This window comes from Poecilia reticulata, linkage group LG22, assembly GCF_000633615.1.
Source record: "Poecilia reticulata strain Guanapo linkage group LG22, Guppy_female_1.0+MT, whole genome shotgun sequence".
NCBI classification, from domain to species: Eukaryota; Metazoa; Chordata; class Actinopteri; order Cyprinodontiformes; family Poeciliidae; genus Poecilia; species Poecilia reticulata.
Genome location: NC_024352.1, coordinates 23,179,959 through 23,198,792, shown reverse-complemented (window position 1 = coordinate 23,198,792; position 18,834 = coordinate 23,179,959). Strand labels below are relative to the sequence as shown.

General features: G+C 39.6%; 1 protein-coding gene across 3 annotated transcripts; it reads left to right on the top strand.

The window, feature by feature from the left end:
* The first annotated feature begins 7,637 nt into the window (after positions 1-7,637).
* On the top strand, positions 7,638-15,531 carry vgll2b (vestigial-like family member 2b). Of its 3 annotated transcripts, none has more exons than XM_008399967.2 (4): positions 7,638-7,814; positions 8,334-8,682; positions 12,169-12,615; positions 14,514-15,531. In XM_008399967.2, exons 2-4 carry the CDS (start codon positions 8,379-8,381, stop codon positions 14,555-14,557), a joined length of 795 nt encoding a protein of 264 aa, XP_008398189.1. In that variant the 5' UTR covers positions 7,638-7,814; positions 8,334-8,378; the 3' UTR covers positions 14,558-15,531. The 3 variants fall into 3 exon arrangements, with proteins under 3 accessions (XP_008398189.1, XP_008398188.1, XP_008398187.1); XM_008399966.2 differs by having other exon boundaries at positions 7,638-7,832; XM_008399965.2 differs by having other exon boundaries at positions 7,638-7,941.
* Positions 15,532-18,834: the final 3,303 nt, after the last annotated feature.

Genomic DNA, 18,834 nt, shown 5'->3' with positions numbered 1-18,834 from the left:
ATTGTTATCAGTGTTAGTTATTTAACATTTACTTTCAAAAAGAGAAGTGGATATGTTTTATGGTGATTAACTGTACTTGTTAAAGTTCTGTTGATTTTTTTTCATGATAGTAAAATAATATGGATATGCAAATAGAATAAATGAAATGATATCAGAATCTTTAAAAATACATAAAATATCAAACCAAACATTTTTTCAACTGAGTTACAGAAAAAATAATTCAGGCTATTTATATTCAATAAAAACAGAGGTATTTTTTGTTATTATACTCTCAGTGGTGTATTGAGGAAATGATTTATTTGTAGAGAATGCTAAATGCTTTTTAGCAATCTTCACAAATAAAACCTGAAAAGTGTGGCATGCAGCTCCTTTTTCTTTGACACCCCTGAACAGAATCTATTCCAAACAATTGCTTTCAGAGCTGAGCTAAGGAGTAAACACAATCTTTAAAATCTCACAGAGAACTCAACCAGTCGTCAGAATTTCACCTAACCTAAGAGGAAGAGCATCAATAAGATAAGACACTTGGTAAATTAGATGCTGACAAAGGAGAGGATAAATATCACTCCAAACCCATAAAAAGTTCTGTTTTCAGTTTGCTAGAAGATAAAGAAGACATGAGAAAATATGTGTATGATGTTTGTTTTTTTCAGATTTAACCTTTTGCAACTGAATATTATCTGAAAATGTTTTAGGATCCAGCAGACACTGGGCTGCAGGATCACTTTTTTTTGCATATTTGTTTGTTAGAATGGCCTAGTCAAAGTCCAGACCTATCAACAGCAGGGAATTTATGAAGATTTGAGTACTACCAATCTAACTTTTAGTTTCTAGATGTGCACAGCTGGTAAAGATAAACCTAGAAAGATTTGAAACTATGATTTCAGTGAAAGGTGTCTTTTTTAAATTGACCACAAATTACTGAGGCCTGCATACAAAGGCACACCACACTAGTCAGATTTGTGTTGATCTACAAACTGAAAACCATGTGTCATTTTTTCCACTTAGAGCTATGAAATACTTTGTGTTGGTCTATCACAAAAAATCCCTACAAAATACAGTTTGTGTGACAAAAAGTGTAGAAAAAATTACAGAGTGAAGGATTTTGTAAGACTGCAAAACTGAAAAGTAATCAAAGCAACAAATTGACTTCTATCTTTTTTAGCTAATCAAAGTTGATCAGACCTAATGTTTCTCTTGAAACCAAAGAAAAGAATTCATCAGAAGAAAAGAAACATGCCTTGATTTGTTGTGTATAAAGTTAAATTTCTAACTTCTAATTTAATTTGTTTCCTTATATTTCCTTACTTCCAATATCCTGGTGGTCTGTGAGGACAATAAGTAGGTTGTTTGAGAAAGAAAATAGCCGCACACTTGCTCACTCTGTGACAGAGGATTTATTACCAACATTTGTGTAGAAGGTTGAATGAGCTGGACCTGTCCATATGTGGCCCTTTTGTAAGAGCGCGCCTGTGTGCCAGAGTGTCTTTCCGATGACACCGGGTGATGATTTTCAACAGCTGAGATGAGTTTGTGTGGAAGTGGACAACGGGGCAGCTGTACATCTCTGCCTTGGACATATACACCCACATTCACACGAACACCAAGGCTTATAAACAACAGTGGAATCCCGAGGTCCATCCCTCCTGGGACCAAGCCACACTAAGACCTTAATAAAGGACTTGTTGTTTCAGGAGGCAGCTTATATCATTTTGGGTTCATGTTGCAACCTAAACATCTTTCAAGACTGTCTCTAAAACCTCACATGCTGTCTGAAACATCCACCGTATCTCTGATTGTTAAAGTTTAAGCATTTTATGAAGAGTTAGCAGGAGCACCGATGCTTTTTTTAATTGCAGTCAGGTATTTCTAGCAGACTATATACTATTAAAGGTGCTGTTGCAATTTGAATAGTGTGCTAAATAAAACCAAGCTGCTGTTACTACCTCAACTGGCCTGCAACATCTCAGCCAATGGGAGACACTGCCTGCTCAGAGCCTTTTTAATGGGGTGGAGCAGCACCGAAGGGTCACAAGGAATGATGTAATCTGTGTTTATTTTCAGCACACACAAGTAAATGTATACAACTCCTCAAGATCTCGTTCACAGATTCACTCTATGAGTGACAGATTCAGTTTTTGCTTGCAAAGATTTACATATTTCATTTTGGATCTCTACCTTATCGGTTGTCTTTTCTGACTTGTTCGGCAAGGCAAATATCTGTGAAATCACTCCCATTTCCGTGTGTCTTAAGGCTAGCATTATAAACGGAGAAGCAGTGTTTATCACGAGGGAAGACAAGTGAGAGGCAGAGACAGAAAGAGAGACGGAGACACAGAAATTTAGTCATGGCAGTTAATACTAATAGTGGCCTCCCTTCCATTCCGTCAGCTGCAGCTGTTGATCACGCTGGTGTAACACTGAGCTTTCTAGCATTGCATCACTCTCTTTCTCCAACCACTACTTCGCCGTCCAGCATTACTGTGCAGGAAGCTTTTCTGATGGCTGTGGAAAGAAGCAAGAACGAAAAGGCTTGTTATTATCATATAAAAATCTACATTTGTGTATTTACTCATAAGCTCATATAAACTGAGATAGGAATGCATCTTAATGGATCTGAATCTGCCTCAATGATTGGATTGTTGAGTTATTTGAGGAGATGAAATATATTGCAAAACGTAAATAAATAATCAAATTTAGGTGATCCAATCATTTCCATGGTCACAGGTGTGTAAAATGCAACAACTAAGCATGCAGGCTGTTTCTGCTGTTTCTGCTGTTTCTCTATCTGGGAAACCAGTGATTCTGGGTTTGACAGTTGCCAGAACAATGGCACTTGTCTGAATGATGTCAAGTGTAAGTTCTGGTGAAGGGGGATCATGTTGTGGGGATGTTTTTCAGTGTTGGGATCAGCTCTTCAGTTCCGTTAAAAGGAACTCTTAATACTTCAGCATACCAAGGATCATGGACGATTTCATGCTCCCTGCTTAGTAGGAAACAGTTTGAGAATGGCACAGTTGTTTGGAAATGACTGCACACCCGTGCACGAAGCAAGGTCCATAAAAGCATAAATGAACAATCTACTGGGAAAGAACTTAACTCTCCTGCACAGAGTACTGACTAAACCATAAAAACTCATTAGTGATGAATTAGAGGATTGACTGTGAGCCCTGTTGTCCTACATCAGTGGAAGAACGCTCAAAATGATCCAAATTAAATGCAACATTGAGGAAACGAATTTCCAGAAGTGTTGAAGCTGTTCTTGTTGTAAAGTGTGGAGTGAAATGGCAATAAACATCATGCGTTAAGAAGAAGATATCACTCAAATTGATATGCTTACAAACTCAGACAAGCAGATATTTATGTATTTCTGCATGTGATTTCGACCTGCTTGTCTTTTAAAAGTGCCTTGATTTGACATTTGTTGCAAACTGGCACTGCATTGATTAATTTAAAAAATACAGAGACAATAAAATATACACAATTGATCCTAAAATTATTCAATCTCCACTGTAAAATAGGTTTAAATAACTAAGTAAAGCTAATGTTACAATAATTTTATCCATAACTTGACTAGAATTTGTCACATGATTATGCAATTATAATTCATTAATATCTATGGGGGAAGCATAGTAGTGGTTCCATGATGCTGAGGGGCTGCTGTGCTTCCTTTCACACTGGAATGTTGCAGGGTGAGGAATTCACTCAAGCTTGGTTTCACAAGACATCTTGGAAGAGGCCGTCAGAGTTGCTTGACTTGAACTGTAAGAACTCTCTTGTGAGATTTGAAAGATGTGGCTGCAGCATGAACACCCATTAACATCAATTACCTGAAGATCTTTGCTCATAACAAGTGAGCTAAGATTCCTCATATGTTGTATGGCTCTGCGCCATACTTGAAGAAGGTCATAACAGTGAAAGAGTGCTTTACTAAGTGCTAAAGATGCACGTCAAGGAGGGTTTGGATAATTCTGAGACTGCAGTACTCACTAAAAATGTCATGTTTAATTTGGAGGAACCACTTGTTATATTAGCTAATAGTTAAGCTATTTTAATAACTTCAATTTGATTTTTTTAAAAATTGTAAATAGCTGTTGATTTGTGTTTTTTGTTTTGTCAATTCAGCCCTCAATTTCCAGTGAGGGATGAAAGATTTTAGGTGAAAGTGTTGCTATGTAGGAGATAAAAGATGCATTCACCAATAGAGTTTAAGAGCATGTTTAATCCATCAGCATGTTAATAACCTGGCCTCAGTTATTCATGCTATGTGTAACGTGTGCACAGCAAGTTGTTGGTCATGTTCTTCATCTAGAGAACGCAGCAGACGGACGATGTAACTTCCCAAGGAGCTCGTCCACTAGCATACATCAGAGACATTCCACCTCATCTGACACTCGTCCATGGAATTCTGCAAATTTTCCACACTATTCTCACAGGCATTCTGAAGTGCCTGTCAGAAAGACTGGCATGCCCAGACCTCAAGCACAAGAAGCACGCAACAATAAAAAAAAACATGTATTTACTTTGTTTTTTTTAAAGTCTGGTTACATATTGAATCTTCAGTTTCTGCCCTCTTGGTGCTTCTGGGGGTCTGTTTGTTTGTGTGTGTGTGTGAAAATATATTTTGTTTGCACTGCTGATAGGTGATAATTTGTCATAGATTTGTGCAGAGTCCCTTTCTCGTCCATGTCGGTGTGGCCAGTGTATGCAACCTATAGTTGACACCTATGTGTCATACTGGGAGCACACTAAATACTTCAGATGACTTGAGGGTTTACTTGGCAACCAATGGCTGTTTTAAGAGCATGGATACACTTTCAGTTTGGACCGAGCACAAGGTCTGCAAGTATCCAAAGTGCACACAGAGGAATAGAAAAGTCACAGAACCACATGCATCATGTGCTCATTGTTGTTTGTCTGCTTATCTAAGTGACTTCATCCAGATCTATTTGTGTAACATGACATACTCGTTAACAGCCGTTTGTATGAGAAATCAGATATTGCAGAACCACAACTTGTTTCCATGTTTCAGAGCTCCACGAATTACATTCACATTAGAAGGAAATTTATTTCAGTGTTTCAATTCAAAAGACGATTCTCTTATAGCTTAATTACACACAGAGGTCTAAATATCAGGAATGAATTTCTGTTAATCTTGACAATAATGACTCATAGCTAATGAAAACCAAGAGAATTAATATAGAAATCTTAATGTCATGCAGGTTTCCAAACGAGATTATACAAGGAAGAGAAGCCATGAAAAGTCTTTGCGACTGAAGATGGAGACAATGTTGAAAAGTATAGCAGAAGAAAACATGAGGATTATGAAGCATAGTCTATTTAAAAGTTTTCAGGAGATTCAGAAGGCTGCAACTCGAAGGTGAAACTTTAAGAACACATGACTAACCTACAACCGTCACTTACATAAGCTTAAGAGAATGAGGAACTGACTGTTGTCTCAGTGGTCCAAAGTTTTACTTTTAGAGGAAAGTGAATTTAATAATAATAATCAATTTTATTCATAAAGCTAATTACATCCACATGCTGATGGTGGCAAGCTACTGGGCTGGAGCTACAGCTGTCCTGGTTCAAACTGACAGAAGAGACTGCAGTTTTGCACCATCGGCTCTTCTGACTGACACTAGCTGGCAAGACAGGTGAAGCATCTCGTCTAAGGACACAAACGAAGAGCACAGGCAGACCGGGAACTGAACCGGCGATCCACCAATTGAAGGGCAAACTCCTACCGCCGTCACCCCAATTCCTCACATCTTGCATTTCGTTTGGAAACCAAGGTGCCAGAATCTGCAGAAATGACGGAGAGGTACAGAATCCAAGCTGCTGTGAAGTTTCCACAGTCAGTGAGGACTTGGGAGGCAACATTACCTGCAGGGGTTTATTCTCAACTACAAAGTAAGTGTAACACTCTGCCAGGACAATTTAAACCCCTTCTTCTCTGCTGACTAGGTTTGTAGATGCTTATTCCATTCTGCAGGGTGAGATCAATCCCACAGAGAATCTAAGGAGTTCTGTCAGGAATAGATGAGAATACCAGAGCAAATAATCACCACAATGATGCAATATGACATGCAAAAGGAAAATCAGTCAAATCACATGTGGGGTTCTCCAAGGCTCCATCTTGGGGTGCCCTCTATTTAATATTAACATGCTTCCACTGAGTCAGATAATAACAAACATAACATAGTATGATGATTATGCACAGCTCTACAGCACCATGTCAGTAGGTGACTACCAACTCATTCAAGTGTTGAGTAGATACATTCATTTGTTCAATGAATGGATGTGCCATAACTTTCTTCAGTTGAATAAAATCAATAACTTCAATAATAACTGAAGTTATTATTTTTGGAGAAGCTGTGATCAGCTGTGTTCTGATGAAGAGTCAGCACACAGCTTTAGATTTTATAGTTAGAAACTATACAGATCCGTCCTGAAATCTGCTGATGGACTTGGACCTGGACCTTTATTATCACCTGAATGTTTCCAGGAATGCGACAGACTGGCGACCTGCCCAGGGTGACCCCGCCTCTCGCCTGGAACGTTAGCACCAGCACCCCTCCCGACCCCACTAAGGGACAAGGGTGTCAAGAAAATGGATGGATGGATGGATGGATGGATGGATGGATGGATGGATGGATGGATGGATGGATGGATGGATGGATGGATGGATGGATGGATGGATGGATGGATGGATGGATGGATGGGTGTTTCCAGGAATAAACAAGGAATAAAACTCATCCATGCATTTATCTATACTTGCATTGATTACTGCAAACTTGTCTTCACAGACTGTCTGCCTAAAAACTCAAACATCTGCAGCTGATCCAGAACGCTGCTGCTCGCGTTCTCACTAAAACCAGGGAGACGGAGCACATCAGTGCAGTTTTAAAGTCCTTAGAGGCTCCCTGGAGTTTAGAGAATTCTTTCTGTCAATAAATACCTGAATGACTTGGTACCAAAATAGATGTTATTCTATTGAGCTTCCAAACACTCAGGTCTTCTGGTTCTGGTCTGTATCCCCAGAACCAGAACCAAACATGGACAAGCAGCATTCAGTTTTTAGGCTCTTCTAATCTGGAACAAACTTCCAGAAAACCGCAACAATCCTGACATAGTAAAGTCAAATCAAAACTAAAAACCCATCTTAGTTGACTTGACTGTCCAGCTTTTTACTTTCCTTTTATAACTTTTATTATAAGTTTTTATGTTTTCATCATGTAAAGCACTTTATATTCAACGCTTGAAATGTCTTGTTGCTGAAAAGTGCTGTACAAATAAACCTGGATATACTTTTCAATAGATTCAGACTTCAGTTTTTTTAAAATCCATTTTTATTAGTCTTATACAATTAATGAATATGTGTGAATGTCACCTATTTAGTGAATTGAAGGAATTACTTCAACTTTTCAATGAAAGAAATGTGGATTCCACCATAATGTCCACAAACTAAATGATTTATGCTAAATCATCCATTATTATGTTCCATATTGTGGATGTAACGGCGCTGCCGGGGATCATAATGTGGAGCTGGAGGGCAGGAGTGGAAGGAGATGGCGGGGTAGGAGGGGTCGACACTGCGATGCACTGGACAGGACACCCTCATGCTTGCTTCATAAACCTCTCCACATTTTGCAACCGCGGCTGTTGAGGAGCGCGCTGGAAGCGGAGGGAGTGCGCTCCTTCTGGAGTGATTATGTCAAATCTGGAACGGGCTTTGCTTCACGCCGCATAACCCCAGCTCAGCTCTCCCCACTTCCACAAACAGGGATGTTGTCGCGCAGTCGGTTGCGAAGGTCGGTTCCAGCAGAACAGTGAGGACGCCGCTCGTTTACCATGAGCTGTTTGGATGTTATGTATCCAGCCTATGGACATTACGCACCGTACGCACCGACTGCTTCCGCTTTTATCAATAGCTTACAGGTAGGATGCGAGTAAATATTTAAAGTTCAGTTAAATTCCTTCCCCAAGTTTAACTGGAGTCACTGAGATGAATGTAGAATATTTTTTAAATCGGATACATTATGCTGGTTGATGTGGGTTGTGCGTAAACGTGAATAGGCTTGGTTTTAGGCAAGGCATTTAATACATTTACGATTGAAATTAATTTATTTTTAATTGAATATCTTGTTGAAATCAGATGTTTCGCGCACTTATATTAGCGCGCGTGGACATGCCAGCGCAGCAGCACAATGATAAGCATGTGAAAAAGCCTCATAATAATTTCCAGAAGTGTTTCTGCAGCACCTGTCTTAACCCTCGCCCTGCTCCCCCGCCCACGTCCCCCCGCCCGCCCGCTGATCTCCCCCTGACAGGCTCCTTCAGGTCTGAGCAGCTCTGCGCCCAACAGTCGGGATTTTATGGAACCTCCCAGGGTTCCCGAAGGGATGTCTGGAGGCCCCGGCACTGGAGGATCAACGTCCTCCTCATCTTCGTCCAGTTCTTCTTCCTCCTCCTCTTACACACCTGCGGTTCCGAGGCCGGCGGAGGGCCCCAAGGAGAAGCAGGAGGGCCCCGAGGCAGAGTACCTGACTTCTCGCTGTGTGCTCTTCACTTACTACCATGGAGACATCAGCAGCGTGGTGGACGAGCACTTCTCCAGGGCTCTCAGCTCCTACATGGATGGAGAGGGAAAACGGCGGGCGCCAGAGCAACAGGGCACAGGTAGCTGCAGGTTTCACATGACTGAACGTATTAATGTAGTTAAGATTTTACACCACTAATGGAAATAATTGTCTTCACAATTAAAGTCATGGGATATATCATTGTTAATAAAGCTAATATAGGACAGGATGACAAAATATTCTGCTAGCTTTTCAAAAATAAAGCTTGAATAAATATCAGTGTTGTTTGTTTGGAGAAAAATGTAGTATTTGTGACTAATCAATCTATTATTATGATTACGATTATTACTATCGTAATTATTAGATGTATAGACCTAAATTGATTTTCCAACACAGACAGAGGATGCTGGACAACTGGCAAAAAGTGACACCCATACTGGTTCTGGAAATGTTTGTGCAATGTGATCTGAATTTATTCAATGTGACTCACCTGATGCCTGCACAGAGAATCCTGCTGGTATTTCTTATCCACGTTCAAATTAGTAAATACATGTGGTCCCTATAAATGAGTATTGTGATCTTAGTCCCATTTTGCAAACACTCAGTCTGAGCAAAACACATACTGGGCCCACAAATGCATGCCAGGTGTGTTTTGGGGTGTCTTTCATGAATTTTAAGACACTGGTGGAGCTGGCAGTTCTGCAGAGCACAGCAAAAAGTTGGACCGGTGATGTTGTCAGGTGACAGGACTGAAGGGTAGATGTGGTTTTGGAGGAGTCAGGGCAGAAGGTCACGCAGGTCAACGGCTCTTTGGGAGAATAATGTGGCTTCTGTGGTTCTGGCTGGGCCAAAAGTTTGAAGTAAGACAAAAAAAAAAAAGAGTCTGTGCAGTTGTGTGAGTTGCTTTATGTAACATTACCAGTTTTGATTTACTGGGCCTCAAGAAATGTTAAATATTTTTATTTGTAATTTTGATATTTAAAATCCATCTTACAATAAAACGACTGAACCAATGCACTGAGTAGGACACCTGAAATTGAAAATCTTCCTAAGCCCTCTGCGTCCAACAGGGCGTCCCTCAGCTCTCCATGTAGGGTCTGCACCCTCACTCGCTGCCCCACTCTGCTCTCTCTGCGCTCTTTTTTCTCGTTAGGCTGGACGTCTTCATTTCGGCACCAGCTAGCGCTCCCTGCCTCACAACAGATGCTATGTTTATACCCGGCTGTAAGCGTACAGCCTCGCCGGCGTATCCCCTTCAAACATCTCTGCGGCAGCCATTCTGACTCTGATTCCAACTCATGCTCCACAATGGTTGCACAGTCAGCTGCCTGCCTGCTACTCGGATTTATGTCTATTCTCAGTGCAGTAGCAACAATGAGAAACATGGTGGGTCTTCTTGAGGAATAGCTAAATATAAAGCTATATTTCTGAAAATATATAGCAGCATATTGAATCTCTGTCAAGGGCGTGCAGAGAGCGGGAGGGGTTGCGAAAACAACAGGTGAAGGTGCGGGGCGCAGAAGAGAGGGGCGGCGGGTGCTAGCATGGGGTCAGAACTGCTTGTGTGTGTGTTTTTAGATTTTCAGGAGCACCGGGCTGACATGAAAGTGAGAAGTGTCACCACAGCCAGTGATTTAACACTCTGTGAGCCCTGGGCTGCCTCCAGGTTACAGCGTCTGCCTTATATAGCATTGTAGGATATAGGGACATCTCTCTTTCTAAATTGTGTCTCTCTTTAAGTGTACGGGAGCGTGGTTGTGTTTATTTCTGTGTCTTGTTGGACCTGGGTCGTGTGACCCTATGATCCAATGAGGAAGATATCTGACCCAGAGGGTGTCGCAGTCATGTGAGCAGCATCGTTGGTCCATTCCCATTCATTTGCTGCTGTGAAATAAGTGCAGCAACCAGTCAGTTAACACGACGTGCTTTATGTGAAACAGAAACAGGAGGGAGTGAAAAAATAAAAACATTGGTTCTAAAATCCTGATGTGAGTTCTAAAACTAAAAGCAAAATGAAAATAGGAAAGACAAATAAGCAAATAAAAAGAAAATGTTTAAACTCAAATCTACATTTGAGTCAAACAAGTGATATAAATGTTTATCAGCAATAAAACAAATTAAATAATTATTATAGTGAACAGAATAATTTTGAATCAATATAATGTCCAGGCAGTTCAAACCATACACTGTATAAAAAAGACAATAAACTGTTTAAGCTTCTCCTGTTTTACGTCAAACAGGATCACCAAAACGACTTTCTAAATGCCAGAATATTAAGTGAGTGAACATTTTCAAAGACTGTGTTTTTTTCAAAACCAGAAGTTTACGTAAACCAAGATTACTATTCCTTTAGAGAATTTGGGAGCTCAGATTATGATGTCATGGCTTTGTAAGCTACTAACAGGTTAATTTATGACATTTGAACCAATTAGAGGCACATCTCCACAAGTCTGAATCACCCTTTGGTACGATTTCCAGATACCTGGAGATGCCGGAGACATGATGATTAAAAAATGTAAGTGTTTGGCCATAATTAAGAGAAAATTGAGAACACTTGGGAGCCTGAAAACACAACCCCAAGTGTGAGGTACCTGGGTTCCAGCATTATGATGTTTGGCTGCTTAAGGGAAAGTTCAATTCACAAAATAAATGGTGTCCAAATGAGAGAGAATTATGTAGAAATACTGAAGATCCCAAGTTCCACAGAAACTTGGCTTTGGGACAGAAAAGTGTCCCAAAGCCAACGAGCATGAAGCAGCTACAACAGGCCTGTCAGGAGGAAAATACTAGAAGTCCAGCAAACTATTGTGAGAAATCATGAAATGATACTGGAAACATTTGACCCCAATCAGGGTCAGTTTCACCAAATACTGAGGAAATCTTGGTGTACTTCTGAATTTGAAGTTAGAAATAATTCTGCTAACCTAGCTAGACTTAAACAAAACAAAAAAAAGTAATTAAATGTCAAACAGTGAAGGAAAAAAGTTATGTGCCTTTTTAAACAGTGCATGTAAATATTTGATTTTAAGTGTACATGTTCATGAGCTCTAAGAAAAAGAACAGTCACTGGTGAAGTTCTTACATGATACTTAAAATAACATAAAAATACATTTTGAGCTTCAAAATGTAGAATATAAATTAATTCATTGTAAAGATTGTTCAGTTTTACTGTGATTTTGTTGCTGAATGCCATTACCAGTTATAAAATCTCAGTTTTGTTCTGATTCATCTGGAGGTAATGATTGTGCAAAATGCAGCATTCAGCTTCTATGCACCTCAAATCTGGAGCAAACTTCCAGAAAGGTGCAAAACAGATGAAACACTGAGTTCCTTCAGATCAAGACTAAAAGCTCACCTGTTTAGAGTTGCTCTCAAACCATCTTACATGGAATATTGACCAAGATGTTTGATTTTTATTGATTATTTTAATGATGGCACTGTCTGTTACTGGTTTCACATTGGTGACTGTATGACGAGTTTATGATTTAAAGCACTTTGAACTGCCTTTTTGCTGAAATGTGTTATATAAATAAACTTGATTGATTGATTGATAGGACTCAAGACTTGTTTTTCTCTCGTCTGTTAGAAAGTTCTTCCTCCACCAGTCGGCGCAGCTTCCCCCCGTCTTTCTGGGACAGTAACTACACGTCGCCTCAGAGTCGCCCCCACTGTGAGACCAGCGCCCCGGCTTATTCCATGGACCCGTACGCGTCGGCGCTGCATCCAGGCCTGTCACACCCGCATACTCATCCTCACCCACACGCCCACGCTCATCCCCACCCCCACCCACCGGAGGGCTGGGGGTACCCTCAAGCCCAAGCCTACGGCCCCCCTCGACCGCTACATGAACTGTACTCACCGTCGGCTCTGGAGCCTCACTATGGGGGTCTGCTCGTGCCCACTGTGAGGCCGCCTCATCTTCCCACCTTGCCAAGCCACTATGAAGTGGGCAAGCTGGAGCCCACCGCCTCCTGGCCAACCTTGCTGCCCCCTGGAGACGTCAGCCAGACGCTGGCTCTCAACATGGATGCAGGTACAACTCAGAAATGTCCTCATTCATACCAGTGTTTCTCTTTCAGTTTGTCTTTGAAAGCAGAAAGAAATGTCTTTGAATAATGTTCATTCAAGAAGTTTTTGAGCTTTGAATATGCATTAACAACAAAATGCAGTCAGAACAAAATAACAAATAGTGACTCTGCAAGTAAGGCATTGAAAAACAGTTTTACAGCCACTAAAATATAGGGCTGTAGTGATACAATAATCTCACGATACGATACACGATATTCTGCTCACAATACAATATATATCACAATATTCGGCAAACAATACAATTCAATACACTTTTCCGATTTTCTGAAAGATTTTAGAGGGACAGAGTGATTTTGGTAACATTTTGTGACTTATAGAGTTGGATTGAATTCATTTAACTGAAAACTGATTAAAAGCACCAACTACACAATACCTGGCTCTGGTTGGACACGGACTTAAAGTCGACAGCTGGACAAAATGAATCAAAGAAGTGGTGAGAAAACATGTTTCTTTTAGTTGAAACAGTACAAACTGTAGCTTACATGCATTTGTAAAGTAAATAAAGTGCACCAAGTACCTGCTCTGAATAGTTTGATAACTTTTTAACACTTAACATGTGAAGGAATCACTCTACGCCTGATGACCGAATCATTCTCCCGGCGAAGCAAGCAGTGAGTGAGCAAGGTGACAGTTGGATGTTACGATACTTGTGCATGAATATCGATTTTTTTCTAGGAAAGAAAATATCGATATATATTGCAAAATTGGTATTACACAGCCCTACTAAAATAGGAAGGTGATCACTTTTCTCAATGTTGTGTCACAATTTAATAATAAGTGGTAAATAAAAATAAATACATTATGTCAAAAGAAGACGGCTAATAAAAATGATCAATGTTTATTTGTCCATAAACTAATCCATTTTCAAATGAAGCTTTTTAAAATCTTAAAATAGATTTGGAGCAGTTTAATATTATTTTTTCCCAGTCCACCCAGTAGCACGAAAGTAAAATCATAAATAAATTCAAAAAAACTGATCAAACAACTTGAAAACAGATGTCTATATGCAATATTAAAACTCTAAAATGTACAAGCTTTTACTATGCACATCATAAAGGAACACACTGTTCTGAACCAATGAAAATGAATTTATTCTGAATATGCCACCTTTTACACCACCTATGATACAATCAATCAATCGATCAACCAATCAATTAGACACCAGCTTTATTTTTCGATGTGTTTCTGGTTTTTCTGGAGGTTTCTCCTGTGAAACAAAGCCTAACCCCCCCACCGTCGCCACATGAATTGAACCTGACTGCGTTATATTATAACTAGGAATTAACTGAAATCCTTATAACTGGTATTTAAACCACCTACATGGTGGGATTATTTTTTAAATATGAGTTGGACGTCTTCTAAAGTATTTTGTGGTGACATCTGTTGTAGTTATATATGAGCTGTAAATGTAAACAGATGCAAAAGATTAAACATATTTGTGACGTATTTCTTATAATGATCAAGATAAACTGTGAATTTATAAATAAACAATACAATAAGTTAAACCAAATATCAGATTGAACTGAGAACTGAGGGTTTTCATAAATATCATGTCTCATCATGAACTCTCACTTTATGGTCTACGAGATCATCAATAGTTTAACAATCAATACCATATCAGGTTAATATCAATTCTGATTTGCTCCAGGTTCAGCCCCCTCTCCGCCCCTCCTCCATGTGCAGACCTGCATACAGAAACACACAACACATCATAATCATCACAGAGGCTCTTTTCAGCCGCCTAAACCAGCATGTTTGGCCATAGAAGGCTCCATGACAACCTGTGTTCTGCCGCTCACTGTTGTCCTTCTCATTGTTTCCATGTTTTTTTTATTTCCTCAGGCCTCCAGCAGCACAAGAAAGGCAAGGAGCTGTACTGGTTCTAACGAGCCCCTCAGTAACACTGACCTGCCATTACCAGACCCAATTAGTCCCTGGATCTGCTCTGCTTTTCAAGCATTGTGTCCTTTCACCCCCACCCCACACCCCACACATTCACACACCACTTCCCCATCCACCCACCCCCTTCTTTCTGCCTTTAGCCTCCCCTGCCAGTACACGGCCTTGCTCCAGGTCGACGTGTGTGCACCATGGAGATAAAGAAGCGAGGGAACGAGGGAGAGAGGCCCAGCATCTGAACTGGCCGTGATGTGCACCATCGTTGCTCCCTCTCCTCCATCTCTCCTCCACTCTGAATCCAGTTGCTCTGGCAGGATGAGGGCCATGGTGACCTGTTTGGATTGGGAAACAGGATCACAGCAGACTTTTGCAGCTGGGGGAAAATAAAAGACAGAGGGGCACCGGGATGAATCACAGCGAGCAGGGATTTCTTCCAACCTTCCTGGTTATCTCAGCCTCATGCTCTGTGTTGCTACAGTCACTGTCATTATCCACTTATCTGCATTTCACAAATGCAATGTGCAGCAATATCCAAGAGCAGAATTCATGGAGGTTAGTGCTTTGTGACAGTCATCACAAGGCCTTTTTTTATTTTAAAAAGCCATTTCTTTTAAAATAAAGTGTTTTTATTTATCAGTGTTAATGTCTATTTTTAATATGATTGCTTGGCCAGTGTTCTGAGATTCTTGTGGTTCAGTTGATGTTTTTAAAAGTGGACAGTTATAGATCAGCCAGTGCAATGTGGTTTTGGTGTAGTTTCTCAAGGATATTGTTTCAAATGCTGTCAGATCATATTTATCCATGAACACACTCAGAGAAGGTAGTATTTTTAATATGAAGATGTTCCATTTTAGTTCGAAATTTCAGTTTGTTTTCCTTTTATTGTGGTTTTGAATTTGGACTTCTTGAATATTTTGGGGTTTTTCCGTGTGTGAATTATTTCTCATTTTTGTGTCCAAGAAGATTTTATTGTCAATAAATATTTTTATGGTTAATTACCACATCTCCTGAATGATTACAGCAATTATCCTTGTGCAAAAGGCTTTAGTTGTCCCTCATTTCCTTATATTTTCCTTCTAAACTCACTTGTGTTTCACAAAAGTGTTTTTGCCAATTGTTGCTTTGAACACAGACAAATACTTTTTTCCAGTTAAAGTTTTGTTCAAATTACATTCTTTCTGCAGGACATACATTTAATACTTGAAGAAATGGGCTTTGATTGACTTCTGCTCAGTGTGTAAGTCACTTTTTACTCACTGCTTCAGGAACGGACGGGTGAAGCTACATTTAGTCAATTTATAGATTAAAATAAAGATATTTGACTTTATTAAGAGTAGAATCAACAAGTTACAATAAATTCCTTGGAAATGTGTTTATTGTGTGCGCATTGCCCATGTCTTGTAAGTATTTTTGATAATTGAATAAGGTGACAAGCTATTGATTAAAGTCGTTAGAAAATATTTAGTTTAGCGTAATCAACATATGCTAAACTGAAGATGTCAGATCAGCCACTCAAATTCAGAGAAAGCCCAGATGTTTGTGTCCCTGAGACGGCAGCAGAGCCAGATGTGATGGAGGTTTTGCTTCCAGACTCATCTCATTTTAAAGGCCTTCCATTTGAATTCCTGCTCGCATTCACACTTTGTCACCTATAAAGTGGGAACGAGTGTTGAATGCCAGCAATGCGCAACGCGAGAAGAAGCCAGCTATCCGAGCAATGCTTCAAATGTTGCTCTGTTATTGATCCAATAATCAGATTACGCAGTATGCAAAGTAAAGCCTGAACCAAGCTACTGCCGCATTTTAGAGGCTGATACATTATTTCTGACTCGCAGTGTGAGAGCAGCCAACAGTGTGAATGACTAAGCTGAGGAGATATGCAGGGTAATGAAATTAGACGAGTTTACAAGAGACAGCTTTCCTCTTAGTTTCCAATTCCAAACACATCGTTGTTTTATTAGAAGGACGTTTCTTTCCGCTCTGGATCCTTCAAGAGGTCCAGCATGGTGTGACAAATTTTGTTCCATCGTATTTGTGAGCCATCAATGAACCCCACATAAAGTCTAGTTAACTACTTATGAAGCATAGTGGGACAAATTCCCCACTCCAGTTGGCTCATTGCTGCTCATTCCTGAGATTTAATCTGATCGATTCAGTTTAACAGATCTGAGAGAGGAAGTAGGAGGAATAAAATCATGTTAATATAAATTTAGAGTGTCTTCTAAACGGATCTATATTGTGTGTGATGCTTTGGAAATGCTGCCATCTTCTGGTGTTTTCACAATAAAGCAACAGTTAGCGCTTCTGCGTTGCACAAGTTGTTGCAAATGTTAGATGTAAAATATTGTTAAGATTACTATTGAGTTCTCAGCATTAAGGTAATTTGTGTTGGTTTTATTAGTACAAATTTAATATAGAAAGACGTGTTCAAGATGTTTGATCAAAACCGAATTATAATGCAAAAACAGAAAATTTTACCAAGTAGTTGTTGCCTATTTTTTAATGCAAATATCTTAGTACACTTGAAATAAGACAAAACAAACTTACAAGTACCTTTTCAACAAAATATTCCAGCTTGTTTTAAGTCATAAATTCCTTGGCAGATTAAAAAGTACTAGTTCCATTGACAGATTATTTTACTTACAGTAAGACCCATGTTATAAGTGATCTAATCTGCCAATTGATCAATTTAAAGATCGATATACAGTATATACAGTAGATGAGAGTTTGTGTATCCTGTTTTAGTGATGCCTTGAGAAATGCTGCCATCTCCTGGCGGTTTCTTAACACAGCAAGCGGTAGATCAAATTATGATCATGTCTTTAACTGTGTTTCACTGTGAAATGCTTTGTCATTTATATAGTGTTGTTAATGCTTGACTTAATATTTTGTCACAAACTAATTCAAATAGGTTTCCAGTGATAGATAAGAGATTAGAATAAATGGCTCCTTTGGGTCCTAATATCCTGCTAACTGCCTGCAATCTGGGAAGTGAGAAAATAAATTAATGAGTCATAAAATCAAACCAGTGCCAATTATACTTTTTTTTTTTGGCAATATTTCCCAGCATTTCCTGAGAATAACTTTCCAGTTAGTTTTAGTCACAGTTTACAGTCAGACAATTTCTGAGATACAACACCTGCAACAGAGCGGGTCATATGATCATTCAGTGGAGGAAGTCACATGATATGACAGGCATGTTCACTTTTAAAAACAGCTCACTTCACAGAGCTTTAAAATAAGAACGGGGAATTTGTTTAAGAAACTTTAATGGTGGTAAAAAAAAAGAATGTGGTAATAAATGTGCCTTCCTTTTGCCATTTATTAATTGAGGAACATATATGATGTGTCAACCATGTGTTGGACAACATAAAAGGAAGGGGAAATTACGGGAACGTAAATTCTTCTTTTGCTGAGCCGTAAGCCAGTTTCAGTTTTGCCTTCGGAGAACAAACTCAGTATTTCCCCTAAGCATGTGTGGAGACGCCATGAAACACATTCTCCATCCACTTCCACGTTTTTAAAACCCTTTGATCCACGAAACTGGACAGAATAAATGTAGTTTTTTTAATCTATCTGCTACTGCGTTGACTCCTGACTTGCTTTTGCAGGTGTAGTAAATGATTGGTAGAACTCCAGACCAGTCACAACCTTCAGCGTCGTGCAGAGCTACTCGTGACTCCAGCCGTGCTTACACACATAAACACACTTGTGATGCTTCTCATTCTATAGGTCATAGTTACTCAGCAGATTGCAGTTGGTTGAAAACAACATTTTCATAAACTGGGACCATATGGCTAACAATTATCTGAGAATTACCTCCAGAAGTTGACCTAATGTAATTGTGTTATAAATGCGGCTGTTCTGTGGAGACCTTAGGGATTTAAAGATTATTAGTGAACAAATATCATCATGAAGACTAAGGAACACAGCAGAGAGAATGTTATTTAAAGCAGGGTTAGGTTCTGAAACAGTATCTCACAGAGCTCTGGTTAATCCATCATCTGAACATGAGAGGATTATTGCAAATAATCTGAAAGGTCGGGTTTCAGGTGGCTGTGAAGAACCACAGAAACCTACAACTCAAGTTGGAGAACCTCCAGTCTGCTACAAGCCATGTGGGTGAAGTCTTTTGGTCAGATGAGACCAGAATTTATTTTTTGGTATGTGCGGTATGAAACTAACACTGCATATCATCATAAACCCATTATCTCAATGGGAAGCACGGTGGTGCCACCATCATCCTGTGGGGGATGCTTTTACC